At 45.1% G+C, this 16,188-nt stretch overlaps 1 protein-coding gene across 3 annotated transcripts in view; it reads left to right on the plus strand.

The window, feature by feature from the left end:
• RGS20 (regulator of G protein signaling 20) overlaps window positions 1-16,188 on the plus strand; it is a 37,612-nt gene that overhangs the window by 18,792 nt on the left and 2,632 nt on the right. For all 3 annotated transcript variants that reach the window (XM_086472634.1, XM_086472635.1, XM_086472636.1), the window contains one exon: window positions 12,453-12,601. In XM_086472634.1, coding sequence (XP_086328760.1) covers window positions 12,453-12,601 — 149 coding nt within the window. The remainder of the gene's footprint in view (window positions 1-12,452; window positions 12,602-16,188) is intronic.

Consider the following 16,188-nt stretch of genomic DNA (forward strand, 5'->3'; position numbering starts at 1 on the left):
GAGAAACGTACGAGTGAAACCTCTTCGTACCGTGCCGTCGGTAGGACGTAACGGCGGGGGGTCCCCCGGTACCTCTGCACCCACCGAACGGCAGCACCGGGGCCCGCGCCCTGCAGGGGTGGGTGCCGTGGGGCCGGTGACGCCGTCGCTCTGCTGCGGGACCAAAAACCAGCAACCATGCGTTCGACTGAACGGAGCACCGAAACCGGGATCAGCTGGGAGAGTCCTGGTTGCGGTCAGGTTAAAATGAGGAGTGTCTTTCTAAACTAAGAGCTTGTTTAAGCCAACTGAACATAAAAACTAGCGCTATGTTTTATAAAATGCTCTAAGATGAGAGAACAGTTACTCTCTTTCCCCTTTAATTCCTTATCAACCCCTCCCCAATCAATACTTATTTGGGGTCCTTACTCTGGGGCCCAAATAGTTCATCGCAGACTTGTCACCTTGGCTGTTACACACCCCTTTATCCCGCGGGAGGAACAGTGCGTGTTTTTCAGGGTGAGTAGTGGTGTTTGAGGGCTCAGCTTAAAGTACGAGGAAGGAGTTTTCAGAGTATAAAGCTTCTGTGTCTCTTGCAGCCCAGGTCACAAGCTGATGAAGCTGCAGCGTAGGCAACTACAGTACTCAGCCACTTAAAACATTCATCCCATCTTTTTGTCCCTAAGAAAAGTTATTCCAAGGAGGCAGCAGGTCTTGGAAATACTGCCGAGATCTCCCAGCGTTCAGAAGCAAGAGCGTTCTTAGCTGGAGGGTCATGACTCCCACCTTTCTGCTCACAGGCACCTTTCAAAATTTGTCATAGCCGGGTGTAGCAAAGTAGTCCAGAAAGCGTCATGACCGAAATGACGGTGTGGAAGTCAAATCCTGACCTCACTTCAGCTTTCGGTGGGGTTTGGTAGCGCTCCTCCTGGCTGACACGGCTCGGCTGGGCAGCGGCAGAGGGAGGGTAGCTACGGCGGTGCCTCCCCTGCCGGAGCAGCCCCCCGCTGGCCGTACAACCCGAAGTGAATCGCCACAATCCGAATCAATAGGGAACGGTATGTGAATCACTGTTTGATGCACTCCAGGGTGAGTCATCCCGATTCAAACCAGCTTCCAGACCAGTACAATGTCAGTCAGCTCCTCGCACCGTTCGCTATGAGTCAGATCTCAGCGCCGAGTACAATATGAAATGAGTCACGGAGTAACACGGCGCCATGTGACTCCGGTACCCGGTGCGAGTTGTCAGAGCTCCTGTGTGATGTGAGTCACTTCATAGTACAGTAAAATGGGCTTTTTGGAGACCATTCATAATTAAGCACAATGCAACCGAGCGCTCAGCAGGAGATGATGGGAGTGAGCAGAGCAAGCTGCTCCGTGCACCGGTTTCACCGTTGGCATAGTAAAGAGGTTTGTAAAATATTAGGCTGAATGAATTTTTGTTTGTTGTTTTTTTTTTTCCAAGCAAGCTGCATAAAAATCACTGGAAGCAAACACTTCCTCTGACATTAAAGCCAGCCAAAGCAGGGCTGAAGCAGCGGTAGAATTCCCAACGCTGGAGAAGCCGGGGGTTGGGGTTTTTTTTTTGGTTGGTTTTTGCTTCCGAGAGAGCGGCTCAGCCGGTGCGCACGGACGTCCATCCCCTGAGGCTGCCTCCAGGGATGCCGGCAGGCGCTGCTGCGCAGAGAAGGACTTGCCACTGATTTCACTTCACTGCAGTTTGGGATGACGTGGTTTGGGAAGGGAGTCCGAAAGTTCTGCCTGGGCTCGCGTTAGTGCTGCTCCGCTGTCAGAGCACCCGCGGCCGGGGCGGAGCCACAGGTTGCTTGTGTTGCTTTTTCTATGCAACTGGTAAAAAATGTCTCTCGTGCGTTTCCCATATGACAGGAGAAATAACGACAGAGAGTGACCCTGCTAATGGTGTGTTAGAGTAACATTTTCAGTGAAGTCTTGTGTGGTAAGATCCCAAGCTAAGAAATACTTTACAATACTACCAGAAGGCATCCCTCAAAAAAAGAAAAAAATACAGAAAAATCCCACTGAAACCCCAAGTAACTACGTTTCTTAACAAGAAAGTCAGATTTTACTAGAAAAAGACTTCAGCGCAGCAAGGTTTTTGCAGACAGTGGGCTGATCTGGCAGCCGACTGTGCAGTGCTGAATACCAAAGAAAAAGGGAGCAGAAGCCACCCAAGCCCTTGGCAGAAAGGGACCTCGGTTACAGGTGACACCCTCGTGGCACCGTTGCCTGCTGCTGCGTGGGTGTGATACACTTTCAGCCATTCCCTTTGAAATGTAAAGCAACGCTTTAGTCTGGGTAGGTGAACCCAGCTCCTCTGAAAAATAAATGAAATAAAACAGGTAAAGGCGCTCAATTTCTGGACGTTTTACATAAAAGCATCCCAGAATTGTTGTTTAAGCTCCTGGAAGGATACTGCTTTCTCTGGCAGTTTTATCCACGTAAGCCTTCGACAGGCTCGGGCGCAGCAGTGACACAAGCAGCTGCTTTACCCTGTGCGGCTCCTCTCTGCTCACCTCTGTCTCACGTTCGTAAACTCTCAACCATTTCAGTCACCCCACACCAAGGCGCCAAATCTCCAATAACACAAATAAAACAAACCAACCAACTTTTGAAGAGGTCTTGCTCTTACCTCGCTAAGCAGGCGCTCCGATAACTATGCTCAAAGCATGTGGATACGTGTGGGTGAGTTCATTAACATATATTATCATTCTGCTCTATCTAAAATAGTACACTGCCTGACGCAGAAAGCTTGCGTGTCACATTTATCAATGAAGGGGAAGAAGCCCGAGCAGCAAGCTTCCCGTTCGTATTGCGGTTGACAATAAACTGCTACAAGGTTCAGTGTGAGTATGGTGCAGCCCCAAATACTTCTAAAATAATAAAAATACAGATTCAGAGATTTACTTGGAGCTTGACCCCGATTTCCAAGCTTTTTATGACATTAATAGATAAGGACAGAAGCTCTTTCTTCCAGCTTGCTGGTTATCATTATTGAGGGGATCCAAAGAGAGAGCAGGAACCAAGAGGTGGGTTTCATCCCTTTGCTGGGGCTTGGAGCAGACACAAAGTATTTTCCAAAAAATAACTGGACTAGGATGATCCACACCAGTGCAGCCGGCTGTCAGCCAGTGTTACAGCACAGGGCTTCCCAGGCTGTAGAGCTACTGGGAAAGCTTCATGCTGGGGCCCTGCACATCAGCCCCGAGGACAAGTTAAGGCTCGTACACCTGATTGTAACGTGGATGTGGAGGAAGCATTATGTCTAAGTAACTCTGTTTAAGTAATAGAATCTTTGCACTTTAGGCTGAGAAAATGTCACTGTGCTTTAGCATAAAACAAGGATAAAAGCATAAAATCATTGTCCACAATCTTCTGTGTGTTGTGTCTGGGGCTCTTTTTATTTGGTTGGGGTTCTGTTGTGGTTTTAAATTTGACATTTGTGGCTCAGAATTTAAATATTCCTCCTTTGGGAAGGCTATTTTCTTGGTAGCCCACCTTTCTACCAAGAGATTAGCAAATACTATAAATGTTACAGCTAAGCCCAATATCATCCAAAGTGCTTTTAACCAGGGAAATAATTTTCATTCCTGACCTTCACGCTCCTTTGCATTTATAAGGTTACCTACAGAAATGCCTCATACTCTGAATGTCAGCTAGGCATGCCTTGGAGTGGAAAAGCTATGTCAGACACACTTGTCCCAGGACCTCACCATTACTTTTAAGGCATCCAGTCATTTTTCCACTGTTGTCGAAAGTAGCTTTTCAGATGCTTGCTGAAATCCCTGGACTTTTTTTTTCTTTTAAATTACTTATTAGCATTCAGGAATATGAGCATGTACTTTTTGTATGAATCATAGGTGCTATCTTGCTGGATAAGAAGAAAGAACATGTGCCATTATTTTTCCTCTATTTTTGGTTCATTGCTTTTTAGGGACACTTTTCTAATGGATTAAATTCGTTGTAATCATTATATAGAGAAGGACCGCTCTCTCCCTGGGAGATCCAGAAACTCTGCACCTCGGCATCTCCATAGATGCTTCATTAGATTGACCTGAAACAGTGACCCAACCAGAGACAAGCTGATCAACTCAACTCCTATTCCCCTTTCTCAATTAAGTATTTGACTAATTGGTGCTCTCCATGCGGGATCCGGACAGTCCTGTGGATTCCTCCAGGCAGGACCCACCAAGCCCAGACAAGTTTCTTTACATCTCAATGGGCAGATTAACACCTGGAGTGGAGAACGTGGCCCTTCCAGGGACTCCCACGGCTGCAGAATTGATCCAGCTCTACACAGACTGCAGGTAGTCACAGGAGACTTGTAAAAGTAGCCAGTCACAGTAGGCAGAAGAAACTCCCTCCAGATGCAGAAATGATCACATAGGATAGTCTTTTGTACACAGTTAGGTAGTTAGGAGATGTTTTGTGTGTAGCTCAGGAGAATCACTAGGGATGGACCATGCGTGTGCTGGAGTGGTCCAAGGAGCACGGGCCAGCTGGATGATGCAAGCACTGCCCAGCAAAGCACGATTCAGAGTCTCATCTGGTCCAGCCATCACCACCACTACAACCATCTTTGTAACAGCAACTCCTGTGGCCATCTGGACACTGACTGTCCTGTTCAAGGGCTGGATTCCCCACAGTGACTTGATATTAGCAAAATCAGATCCCACTGACTACCCGACAACCAGCAGAATAGCACCTTTTAGCCCTGCCCTATCCATATCAACCAGAAACTCCTTTCTTCTATTTATTGATGGCTACCCAAGCCCTCACCAAGCAGACATAGGTGTCTCTGGTAGTACTGTCATTACTTCAGGCAGTCAAACTGATATAATTGGACACAGGGGCACATTTCATGTTATATCCAGAAATTGGGTGAAACCGTACCCAGGCTGGGGTTGAACAGCACTGGGGATGGTAGAGGTTGAAGTCCTTTGGTTAAAGGTATCTCACCTCATTCCATCAGTGCTCTGAAAGTAGTTCTGGGTTCCTTAGAAAGCATGTACAAGACAGTGGTCCACCTGCAGTTTTTAAGTCCCCAGTGTTTTCTCCAACCCACGTTCAAACAAGGCACGTTGTTGCCCCAGATGGTGGGGCCAGAGAAGGCAGACCCCAGTCCTCAAAGCGCAGGGAGCATCCAGCACAGAGGGTTCTCACACAGTTTGTTCATTCTCACAGCACCTTCCGAGAGGCCTGGAAATCGGAGAAGACAGAGGAGGCACAGGGAGTTTAGAGCAGCGACGTTGCCATCTTGGTGTGAGGGATATAACCTAGTGAACGCAAAGCAATTTTTGATTGGCTTATGCTTCCTCAGCGAGGCAAATTTTAGGGTATGGATCTCTCTTGTAGTACAGCAACCCAGTAAGGAAGTTTAAGGTAATAGGGAATTAAACAAGAGACCAGGGAGCATCCGAGGTTTTTGGAATCCAGGTGAATTAGGGAATACACCTGTCACAAACTAGGTTGATGAATCCCTCCATTGGGGCTCAGAGACAAGTTCTCCTCCTGGACCTTCCTCTCTTACCTCAAAGAAGCATAACCTTGCCTCAGTCTTAAAGAGCAAAAGCACTAGAGCTCAGTGTGGCTACTCAAGTGACTAAAAAAAAAAAAAATCCAAAACCAGAGCAGTAATGTGAGCTTGAACCTGTCAGATGTTGGTCTTCCTGAACTTGCAAGGGCCTCCATGAGAACAGGACAACAGCATCTCATAGGTCCTGAATCTTTTAACTGTTTAAAGAAATATATCCAAAAATCTAAACATACCTAAACTACCTTGGAAAAAACAAAACAAACATCCATCTCCAAATTTACTTTATAGTCAAAACAGTTAAGAGTTCTCTCAAAGACTAAATACAAAACTATGCAATCAGAGGGGAAATAGGGAACGGCAGTTTATACGCACCGAGGCACATTCGCCCCTCTGCGTTCTTCTAGTAAGATGGCAAAAAGTCACTTTCAGTGGAAAGATAAACTCTCACTGTTTGTAACCCTCTGCGTAAATGCATTCAGGAAGTAGAAGGAGGATATTTAAACAAAACGTTTATACAAATTTTGAAGACAGACAATCATAACACCTCCGCTTAGCGCCACCTGGTATTAAGTGCAACCCAAGATATGAAGTCACTTTTCTCTCCAGCATAAATACAAGTACCAGACCAGACCCTTACCTGGTATAAATTCCCTTGTGTTCACTGGCCACAGTGAAGTGACGTAGTTTTTCAGCAGTTGAAAATGTGACTACATGTAATCAGCATGAATACTTCAAAACTGAATGTACAAAAACCAGGCTGGAATTTTCTGTCATCACGACGAGATCTTGATGTTCCAAAGAAAACATCCTCTTGTTGATGGACATACTTTGATTGTCCAGGGAAACGAAACACAAAATACTAAAAAAATCCATTTAAAACCAGATGCTAAGGGCATGCCATGCAAACCGAAAGCCTTAGAAAGAACACTTCATCTTGGTTTTATTTTGGTGTCAGCTGGCCGAACAAGCGACTGTCCTGGGAGCCTGGCGTGACAACAACCTGTATTTACCGACTGCCATTTCCAAAGTGCACAGCTGGTAATAAGGACCAGAATATTTTGGCTGATGGAAGAGCATTTCCACTGATGGTTACAGAAAAAGCACCTAATTTACTCATTTTTTTCTAACCGCGTTGTAAAATTTCTCTAAGGAAAAATCTCTCCCGTTCAGTCGCAGGTTCTTTCCCCACTTCGATGCCATATTGACTAAAAACCAGGCTCCTGTCAGATTGGAGTGATCTACCTGACAGCACCAGGCGTAGGAGGGTGGCCGGACACCTCGTTTTCCTCAGGAACGCGCCCTTCTGTTCTACAGACAACTAATAGCTCTGAACCATCCCTCCCCCCTGAACGCGCTTACTCTTATACACAGCAGCTCTCAGGGCTCCTCCAGCTTCAAACTCTTCCAGCTGCTACAACTGATGTTTCCCTCGCCCAGCTCTGTACGTGCATTTCTCTGCAACATCACCCTACTGGTTTAAGAAAACATTATTTCAGCATCACAGTCAGGTTGGGGGACAAGTTTAGGCCACTTTAATGCTACTTATGAAACGCAGCAGCTGTCGGGGGAGCCATACCCGTGCGCCTCTCATCCCACCTCCCCACTCCTCCACTTGGGGGTCTGCTGAATAGACATATTGTCAACTAGGATAGGGAAAGGAAAAACATTGAGTTGAACGTATCCACATACGTCATTCCCTTTGACAACTTTACGGTAAGCTATCAGATCAAAACGCTGTTGAGGAGTCAGATTTTTCATTCTCAAAACCACCTGATCGCCCCCACCATCAGTCTAGAGAATAAGGAAAGCCCTCTTGCAAAATCAGCGGTTACCCTTCCACAGGTTTTGACGACAGTTGGTTGAGGCTCTTCGGCCCGATACTGCGCGATAACAAACTTGACGAGGTCACCAGTCACTGGGACCACGTTCCATAGCAGCAGGAGCCGCAGGTGAATAATTCTTCAACTCATATATACTGACAGTCTCATCGTTGATGCAAAGGCAGTAGATTTTCCAATTGGTTTTACACCTACTACATGACCCAGCCAGACCATCTGATGTCCCAAATTAACAACCATAGCACTATATGAACAGAAGATCATTTTCACTGGGAGGTCTAAAAAAATCCCTCTCTCCTTTCTGCCCTGAGCACCTGAAGTCTACTGAGGGAAAAAAAAAAAAAATAAATAGCCACCTCCATTCCCACAGATCCGCAAGTCGGCCAAGCAATTGTTTAAATGTTGCTAGTGTGGGTCGACTGCAAAGAAGCAAGGAATTTTGTAAATTCCTACAGATAATATTTCCTGGAGTTGTTGATTAATCTCCTGCCCATTCCCACACTCAAAAGAGGAACTGGAGCAGTTGGAAAGGCTCATTGCACAGCTACGGGGGCTGCAGCAAGCAGCAGCAAAGTGTGATGGAGGACTTCGATGACCCACAGTGAAATTCTGGCTATACTAGAGGCAGCAGAAAAACAACTACAGGCATAAAATAAGGCTTTTCTGTTTATGTCCCATTAGTGGCTCTGTCATTACCTCACTGCATGACCTCAGACAACTTGCTTCATCTCCAGGACTCTCTTTTCCCTACACCTTCCAAGATCATTACACGTCCCCGCATACAGTCATACTGGGGTCACCTTAATACTTGGTAAGGTGCTACTCTTTGAAAACGAATCCTGAGATGACTTGCACAAGCTCGGTGCCTGTGCCTCTGCCTCTATTCCAGCCAAGGAGCAGTTCATGGGAGAGCAAAAGCAGCAGGTAGGGAGCTCGTGGTAAGCTGCTTGTATCACCTGGCTGCAAAATTGCAGGGTCTGCGCTTCCCTGTGTTTTGGGTTTTTTTTTAAATTACATCTTTTTTAAAAAAGCAAAGAAACCTGGGAAGCCCGTGTATATCCATGAATATAGACACGACATTATGACGTACCCTTTAGGCAGAGCCTGTGTCTTACTGTGCGTTCAGGCCTCAGGCCTGGCATTACAGCCATGACTGGGATATATACACTTGCAACAAATTGTGCTGCAAACATGAACATTGATTTTGCAACTCCAGTTAGAAGATGAAGCACAAAACCCTCAACTTTTAACGTAAGACATCTGCTTCTGCAGATTAATCATTCTTATGCGGCCAAAGCGAGCTGGCCCAGGTAGGAAGGTACACAGGACAAGGCACTTGGTGTTAGTTTGGTTTAGAGCCAGAGCTGCGTTAAAAAAAAAAAAAAAAAAGGCAGGTAAGGACAAAGTTAGAAAAACAACGCCGGGATGGATCACTTACTCATTGCTTGTTCTGTGAACCTGGGCCAGCCTGACACGGTTTTGTCTTACGGGTCTTAGTACATTATCTGTGCCAAAGGAGTTGCTCCAGCTTTGTAACAACCTGCAGCACTGCTCAGCTCTCTGCCTCGCTGTCCTACAACATCAAGCCTAGATGGTACGTAGCCCAAGCTAACTCCTCATTTATCTCTGAAAGAAACAGAGAACAACAGAACATCATAGACTTTTACTGAGCAGAAGATCAAGCAAGGGCCTGGAGAACAAGCGCTGTGAGGAGCGGCTGAGGGAACTGGGGGTGTTCAGCCTGAAGGAGGCCGAGGGGAGACTCTCTGCAAATACCTGAAAGGAGGTTGTAGCAAGGTGGGGGTTGGTCCCTTCTCCCAAGTAACAAGCGATAGGATGAGAGGAAATGGCCTCAAGTTGCACCAGGGGAGGTTTAGATTGGACATTAGGAAAAATTTCTTCACTGAAAGAGTGGTCAAACATTGGAACAGGCTGCCCAGGGCAGTGGTGGAGTCACCATCCCTGGAGGTGTCCAAAAACCATGTAGATGTAGCACTTGTAGACATGGTTTGGTGGGCACGGTGGTGTTGGGTCAACGGTTGGACTTGATGATCCTACAGGTTTCTTCCAACCTACTGATTCTATGAGTCTCAGTTCCCTTTTCTGGATTAACAGACCAAACTCCTACAGCTTTTCTGCATAAGCCATGCTTTCTAGACATCTTGTTAGATGTTTAGATAGACGCTCTTTCTTGAAATGGGATTGATGCCCATAGTACTTGCACAGAGGAGTAAGATACTTCCTGTATCTTACTGCAGTCTTCCTGCGAATACACCACAGAAAGTCACATCCTAGTTAGTCTGTGATCCACTCCAAACCTCTACGGGGTGTACGACATGACTGTCAGCTGCCACAGGAAACACATCCATGATAATCACTAAACAGCTCTGTCATTCAAAAGCCTGGGCTGCCTTTAAGCCAACAGATATATTCCAGTCCTCTTTCCGTATTTCCCATGACTCTCATACAGCTCTGCCATCAGGGAAGCATGCTTTATCTGCTAAAATTATCTTTCAAAACAAACTTCGTCACAGCAGTGATCAAAACCTGCTTGCTTATGCAATGAGAAAGTTGGTGTACATCTGCCAAATAAAAGTGAAAATGCATCATGTCATCTTAAAAAAAAAAAATCTTGAATTTTTTTGTGTTGCCCAGTCCTTCATTTTCCATAAATTGTGTGAGAAATCATGCAATGATGAAGACTCATAAAAGCCTGCAGTACCAGAAACCTGCCAAGTAAGGTGTAGGTTTCAGAAGGGAAACAGACACAACGCTGCTGGGCAGTTTTTGCCATACAGCTACTTACATACTCTGCCCTTTCGTTAGATGTCAGCAAACAATTCTGAAGAACCACTTGAAATGGTAACAATGGATCCAGAAAGATCTCTTGAATTAAGCCACAGTGGGACGAGGTGGGGAGGAAGAGTGTGTTCTCCCTACTTCCAGCATCTTTCACCTTTCTCCTTGGAAAAAATCAAGTAACAGGAACCAGCTTCTCTACTCAGATCACTGTCCCTTCAATTGTAATATGGATGAGAGCTACGAATGTGTGAACTATCCACATAAAACATCTCAAAAGTCAGAGTGGATGGATTAGGCTATGTAAACCGCACATAACTGAATCCAAGTTACACTTTTCTAATCAGTAATAATAGTTTACTGTCCAAAGCAGCCTGAAATACTGTTAGATGTACTATCATTCCAAGAAGGCTTCATATACTATCACTTTCTAATTGAAATAGAAAGATGCTGTATTTAAAAAAGTATAGGTATGTGGAAGGAAATGAATACTTAAGGCTTTGTTCTATTCCTGTGAATCTGAAACACTGAAGGAAAGAAATCTGAATCTACAAATGTATTCCACATTTCACATTTATTCTTCCACATTTTGAAACAAGAAAGGTTGTGGGGTTTCTGGAAGCTATGTTCGTTTTCTGATTTTCTGTTTCTGGGCATTTAGGCAATGCTTGACAGATTAGGTCTACAGAGTTACAAAATGGGTTATCTTTTCTATTGGTACTGTTGTTCTTGTAGTCCTCCTGCAAAACAGGTGCATCTCCTGCTCAGCATGTCATGCGTTTTTCTCTTGGGAGAGTGGGTGGTTCTGACAAAAACAAAAACTATTACGTTCTCTTATAGAGAAACAAATTCAGCACAAAAAAAAAACCCAACCAACTTCCAGCAAAATGTAATGCTGCATTCTGTTAAAATAATCTTTCTTCTCCTGACACTTCTGTTGAGTCCATGACAACGTCTGTGCTTTCTACCTCAAGTTACAACAATAGCATGTCCTAAACCTGGCTGAATGTTCTAGAAAGGAAGGTAACTTCTAACCCTCCAGTACCCAGCTCATCAGATGATATTTCAAGTCTAGGATTCAATTATCAATTGAAAAAAGAACTTAAAATTGGTAGCAGCTAATTGTAATTCCCCTACGATTGTCATGGCCTCAGAAGGTTTAGCAAGAAAACCTACACACAAGGGATCTCATGACACAGGAGGATGACTAGTTATGTATCCAAAAATCAAACACAGTCAAAACAAAGGCAGACGTACTCATCTTTGTACAAGCTGGCATTTCATCTATAAAAGACATCTGTCACTTAGAGACGGCACGAGCCTCAGCAAAATAGGGCGAGCGTTATTAAGAGCAAGTCTGAAGCTCAGAGACAGGTTAGGAAGGGACAGGGACTTCAGGGGGACTTGTCATTCCATTAACATGACTTCTCTGCACAATCTGCAGAATTCAGCCTCCAAAAACGTTTCCTAGAACAGTACAAAACCACAACCCGTGCTTCCACTGAAAATTGTTTCATGCCATCTTCAGCCGGGGGAGGCGACTGAAAACCTGCGTGTTAAATATTAACGTCCAGTCGTGCATTTTTTTCTTTACTAATTCCTCATCTTCACAGAAACACTTGATTCCTTCTTGAGAGAAAAACATTTTAAAAACCTGTGGCGGTCAGACTGTAATGGACACAGAAGCGCTGGCCCGTCCCCTTTGTTACAGGGCAAGCAGCAGGTCTGAGACATCCTCAACACTCACCAAAGGCCAGATTTTCGGGAGAGCTCAGGTGTCTCACTCAAGCATCACTAAACCTGATTGAGAGAAAGCAAAAAGAAAGGAAGGGGGAAAAAAAAAAAAAAAAAAGACTAACTACCTGTATTCTGCAGCATTTTCTTTAGGACTGGCCTTGAAGTCAACACCTCAGGAAACCCTTTTCACCTCCTAGGCTTATATACCATTGTGCTCAGAGCTGCAGCTCCCCGAGACCCTTCACTTCCACCTTTTGCTCTCTGCCTCACCACTCCCTTCTCTTTGCACTCCCATCCTTGCGCAGAATTCATTAGCCCTTTGCCTTCCATCACAGCACATCAATAAAATGAGCAAATCTTCCAAAGGATTCAACACCTAAGAGCTTCCCTGGGGGGAAAAAAATCAAGCACGTAACTTTTCAGTTCCTTTGGAGCTGTGGCCTTCAGCACTTCTTGGTGAGACTTTTAAAGCAAACAAAAGGCAAAAAAAAAAAAAAAGGCGGGAGAGCTGTTTCTCACTTGCCCCTTCTCTTGCTGTCTCGCAGCCCATGGGATCAGAGCGGACGGAGATGCGCAAGCGGCAGATGTCTGCGGCCCAGGAGACCCCGGGCGCCGCGCAGGCTCAGCACGGCACGGGAAACCGAGGGTCCAACGCCTGCTGCTTCTGTTGGTGCTGCTGCTGCAGCTGCTCATGGTAACCCCTCTCCTTCAAGCCTCTGGGGAACAGAAGGGCAGGGGAGGGAGGCGACAGCCGCTGTGTAGGGCAACATAAGCTAAACCAACCTCCTGGGGAGTTCTGCAGATCTGGGGCTAAGGGAGGTGACTGTGCTCTGGTACCAGACGCAACCATCTACTCCCCTTTACTCTTTTCCCCTGCCATTGAAATACCAGCTTTTGTAAGAGGTCTCTGTACGGTATCTCTGCTGAACTTTTGTTGTCAATACTGTGTCATGGAAGGCCTGTTTCGCGCGGGACTGGTTCTCCTCAGCCTTGAGCTTCACCAGGGCTTCTGCTAAAAACTGAAAGCGATACCAGAATACATCACAGCTTTAGATTTAGGACTGGGACTCAACAAGCAGCACAGACTGTGTTAAATGGAGTTAAGAGACAGTGGAAGAATCTGTAGGTCAGGAAGCAAGTAACCAGGTGCCCAGCCCTGTTCTTTTGCTTGGAAGACAACTGGATCCCTTGTCACTAGTGTTGCCAACTCACGGCACCTGCAACTCCTACGAAGTTAATCCTTAGGATCAGCAACTTCAAACATTGTGGGTATTTGCTGAAGATGAGGAGTTAAGCAAACATAATTCAGAAGAACTCCCATTACAAGCTGTCAAGGAGGAAAATTTATCAGGGAAGCAAAAGAGGAAAAGGAATCGCTCGATTCCTTAAATTAGTGATGCCTCTTACCAGCTCCTCCAGATCCGAGCGCTTTCATTCAAAACTGAAGTAAAGCTTCCCATACTCAGGTCCTGTATCTGTCTGGGGACAAGTGTTAACTAATAGACGAGACCAGAACTTGCATTGAAATAAAGAAAAAAAAAAAAAGCAAGTCTTAAACAGCCGTAGGATTTCAACCAAAACACTGACAGCAAGCTGAGCACTTCTTACAAACGCACCACCCACCACATAAACCCTTTGGAGCAAGCAAACCTGGCACTGGGGTGAAGGGAAGAAGTCATAAATAACCTTCCAGCCCAGCCTAGCCATCTATTCCACCGTTCTTCTTTACCAACAGCAGCTGGTAGCCAGTGCTTTGGAGAACACCATTAGGAGGCAAGGGAAGAGCAGGCTTGACCGTTCCTCGGCTGTTGGTTCTCAGCTCCTCAGAAGCCAAGATGCCCCAATTCCGCCCTCCCTAATGCAAGTATTCGGTAAAGACAAAGCTGGGAGGTTTTTGCAAGATGCCAAGTACTCTGGCTGTGATCCCACCAAGCTTTTCAGCAGAGGCTTGGAGGTAAACTCAGGTAGAGCTTAAAGAGACCCTCGGACTGTACAGGGTCAGAGTTTGCAGAATGGAGTCTGTGTTAGGCATCCCACAGGAATTCCAGTGTCATCTGAACAGTCATCCAGTGCAACCGCAGGTGGCTCAGTCTAGAGCTCCATTACACAAACACACAGCTTTCTGTAAAAAGGAGAAAATAAGGCACATCCGTCTCCTAAGTCAGAGTACATAAGATTTGCATTTTATCTTTTAAATTGTTGATAAAGTGCTTTTTTTGCCATTTCACCTGGTGTTTTCCAGGATGCTCATTTTCTGGGCCCCTCACTATTCAAACAATTCAAAGAAAGCAATTTACTCAATAGGGTGCATCAAAGTACCCAAATTTCATGATGCTTAGAATTCCTATTTGCATTTCAGAATCATCTAGGAAACTAGTACAGGCTCCAAAACAGAGCAGCTTGGTTTAGCTTTAAAATAATATCTGATTTTTTTGAGAACAATTGTTTTCTAGTAGCAAGAAATGCAAAACAAACCGTAATTAGGCTATTTATATTCCCTATTCATAGAGCCTTTCCTCAAAATAGCTCAAGTACTTCGCACAGAAAAATTATGAATAGGAATGAAAATAACAGTCTACATGAGTCATGCAGCTGAGCTGCTGAACATCCAATACCCAGCACACTCCTAATAGTAGATTTCGAACGAAGAAGTGGTGAAATGAGTCTCTCAGCTGGATGCTCAGAGCCTGTGTTCATTCCTACAGCCAAAACTCAGATCCTGAGAAGACGCAGTATTGCACTAGTCTTTTTTTTTTTTTCCATTTACCTGTATGTTTCTAGGGAAAAAGCCTGCCTGCAAGTCATGTTCTGAGGCATGACACATTCTCTTAAGGAAGCTTTTATTATTTCTTATGTCTTTTTCCCCTTTTGTGCATCATCCTATGAAGACTGCAATCCTGTCTGTTGGTGCCCCTCAGTCCAAAAGCAACACTGACAAACCTATCACTTCTTGTCTGCGTGTGAGCAATACATAATGTATCACTTTTCCTGTTAAAAAAAGGGCCAGAATCCCTGGTGAAAAGGGTAGTAAAGGACTGGGATGCATACACCCCACAAGAACAGAGAGCTCACGTTAGGTACTGTTTGTTTTTTTTCTGAAAAGGTGAATTGAAACAATTCACTGGTTTGACTGTACAGCTCAGATGATGCAGGAAAAACAAGTGTTTGAAGTGTCTGCTCTCCATCTTAGCGACAGGAAAGCTTCCCTGCCTCTTCAGCGCACGGACAGCCTTGGCAAAGAGAAAAGCAGGCCTCTGCAGATTATGGGCTCACAGAGCGAAAGCAAGAGGAGGAGATAACGAGGGAATTGTAAGGCTGCAAATAAGGCAGAGCCATGAGTTTAGAAGGCAGAAAGGACAGAAAAGTCACCTGGTCTAACAAAAAGCCTTACTAGAGAGAAATGAGATCCTTAAGGATTTGGCCAAAGCAGCTGCTACAACTTCTAGGAAAATACAAACTTAGTTTCTTCGTTTGTATCTTCTCTTTCTTAAATGCTAAAGTTGTAACAACTGTATTGCTTTATTTCAGCTGGAGAACCCATTCCATGTAAGTTACAGGTTATAATTCACCAGGACCTTTTCTTCTTGACAAATTTTAAGCAGCTTTACAGATTATATGAGAGCGTGCGTGTGTATGCACATGCATTTCTCACTGCACTGTGATGGCCTGCGAACTGGAACACAGTCCCCATTCCCTAAAAAGAACTATGTCTGTCCTCGAATCCAGTCTCAAATGAAAAAGAACCATCTCCAACTACAAAAGGAATCTTTAAAAACTAGAGTTGTTTAAACTAACATCTGATGAAAGCAGCGGGAGCTGACAGCTACCCCTCCATGGGACATGGAACTCTCCTCCTGTGATCACTAGTGATGGCAGCAAAGATTTATTCTTTTTTTTTGTAAGGCTACGAACAAGCCAGTACTCTTTTTTCAGTCAGACATACTCAAAACGATATTCCACAATGACATATCTGCTCTTTGTGCTCCAGGCCTCACATTTTGGAGCATCTACTAGCACTTTCTTAAAGCTCCAATCAATTACCACGCCATCTGGCTATACCTACGCCTGAGCCCTGAAGGATGCTCACACTTCCAGCCTCACGTGCCGGAGTGTCTGGCTTGCTTAGAACTTGTGCTCCAGCTTCTGCGCTCTGGCTTTCTTGTAACACGGTATCACCACTCTAAACCAGTTGTGGCGCTCATTGTGCCCTAGGGATACAAAGAACAGCCAACGTACACACTCACGCATACACACATATATACACGCACACACTATGGGAGA

The sequence above is a fragment of the Leptosomus discolor genome, chromosome 13, assembly GCF_034619465.1.
Source record: "Leptosomus discolor isolate bLepDis1 chromosome 13, bLepDis1.hap2, whole genome shotgun sequence".
NCBI lineage: Eukaryota > Metazoa > Chordata > Aves > Leptosomiformes > Leptosomidae > Leptosomus > Leptosomus discolor.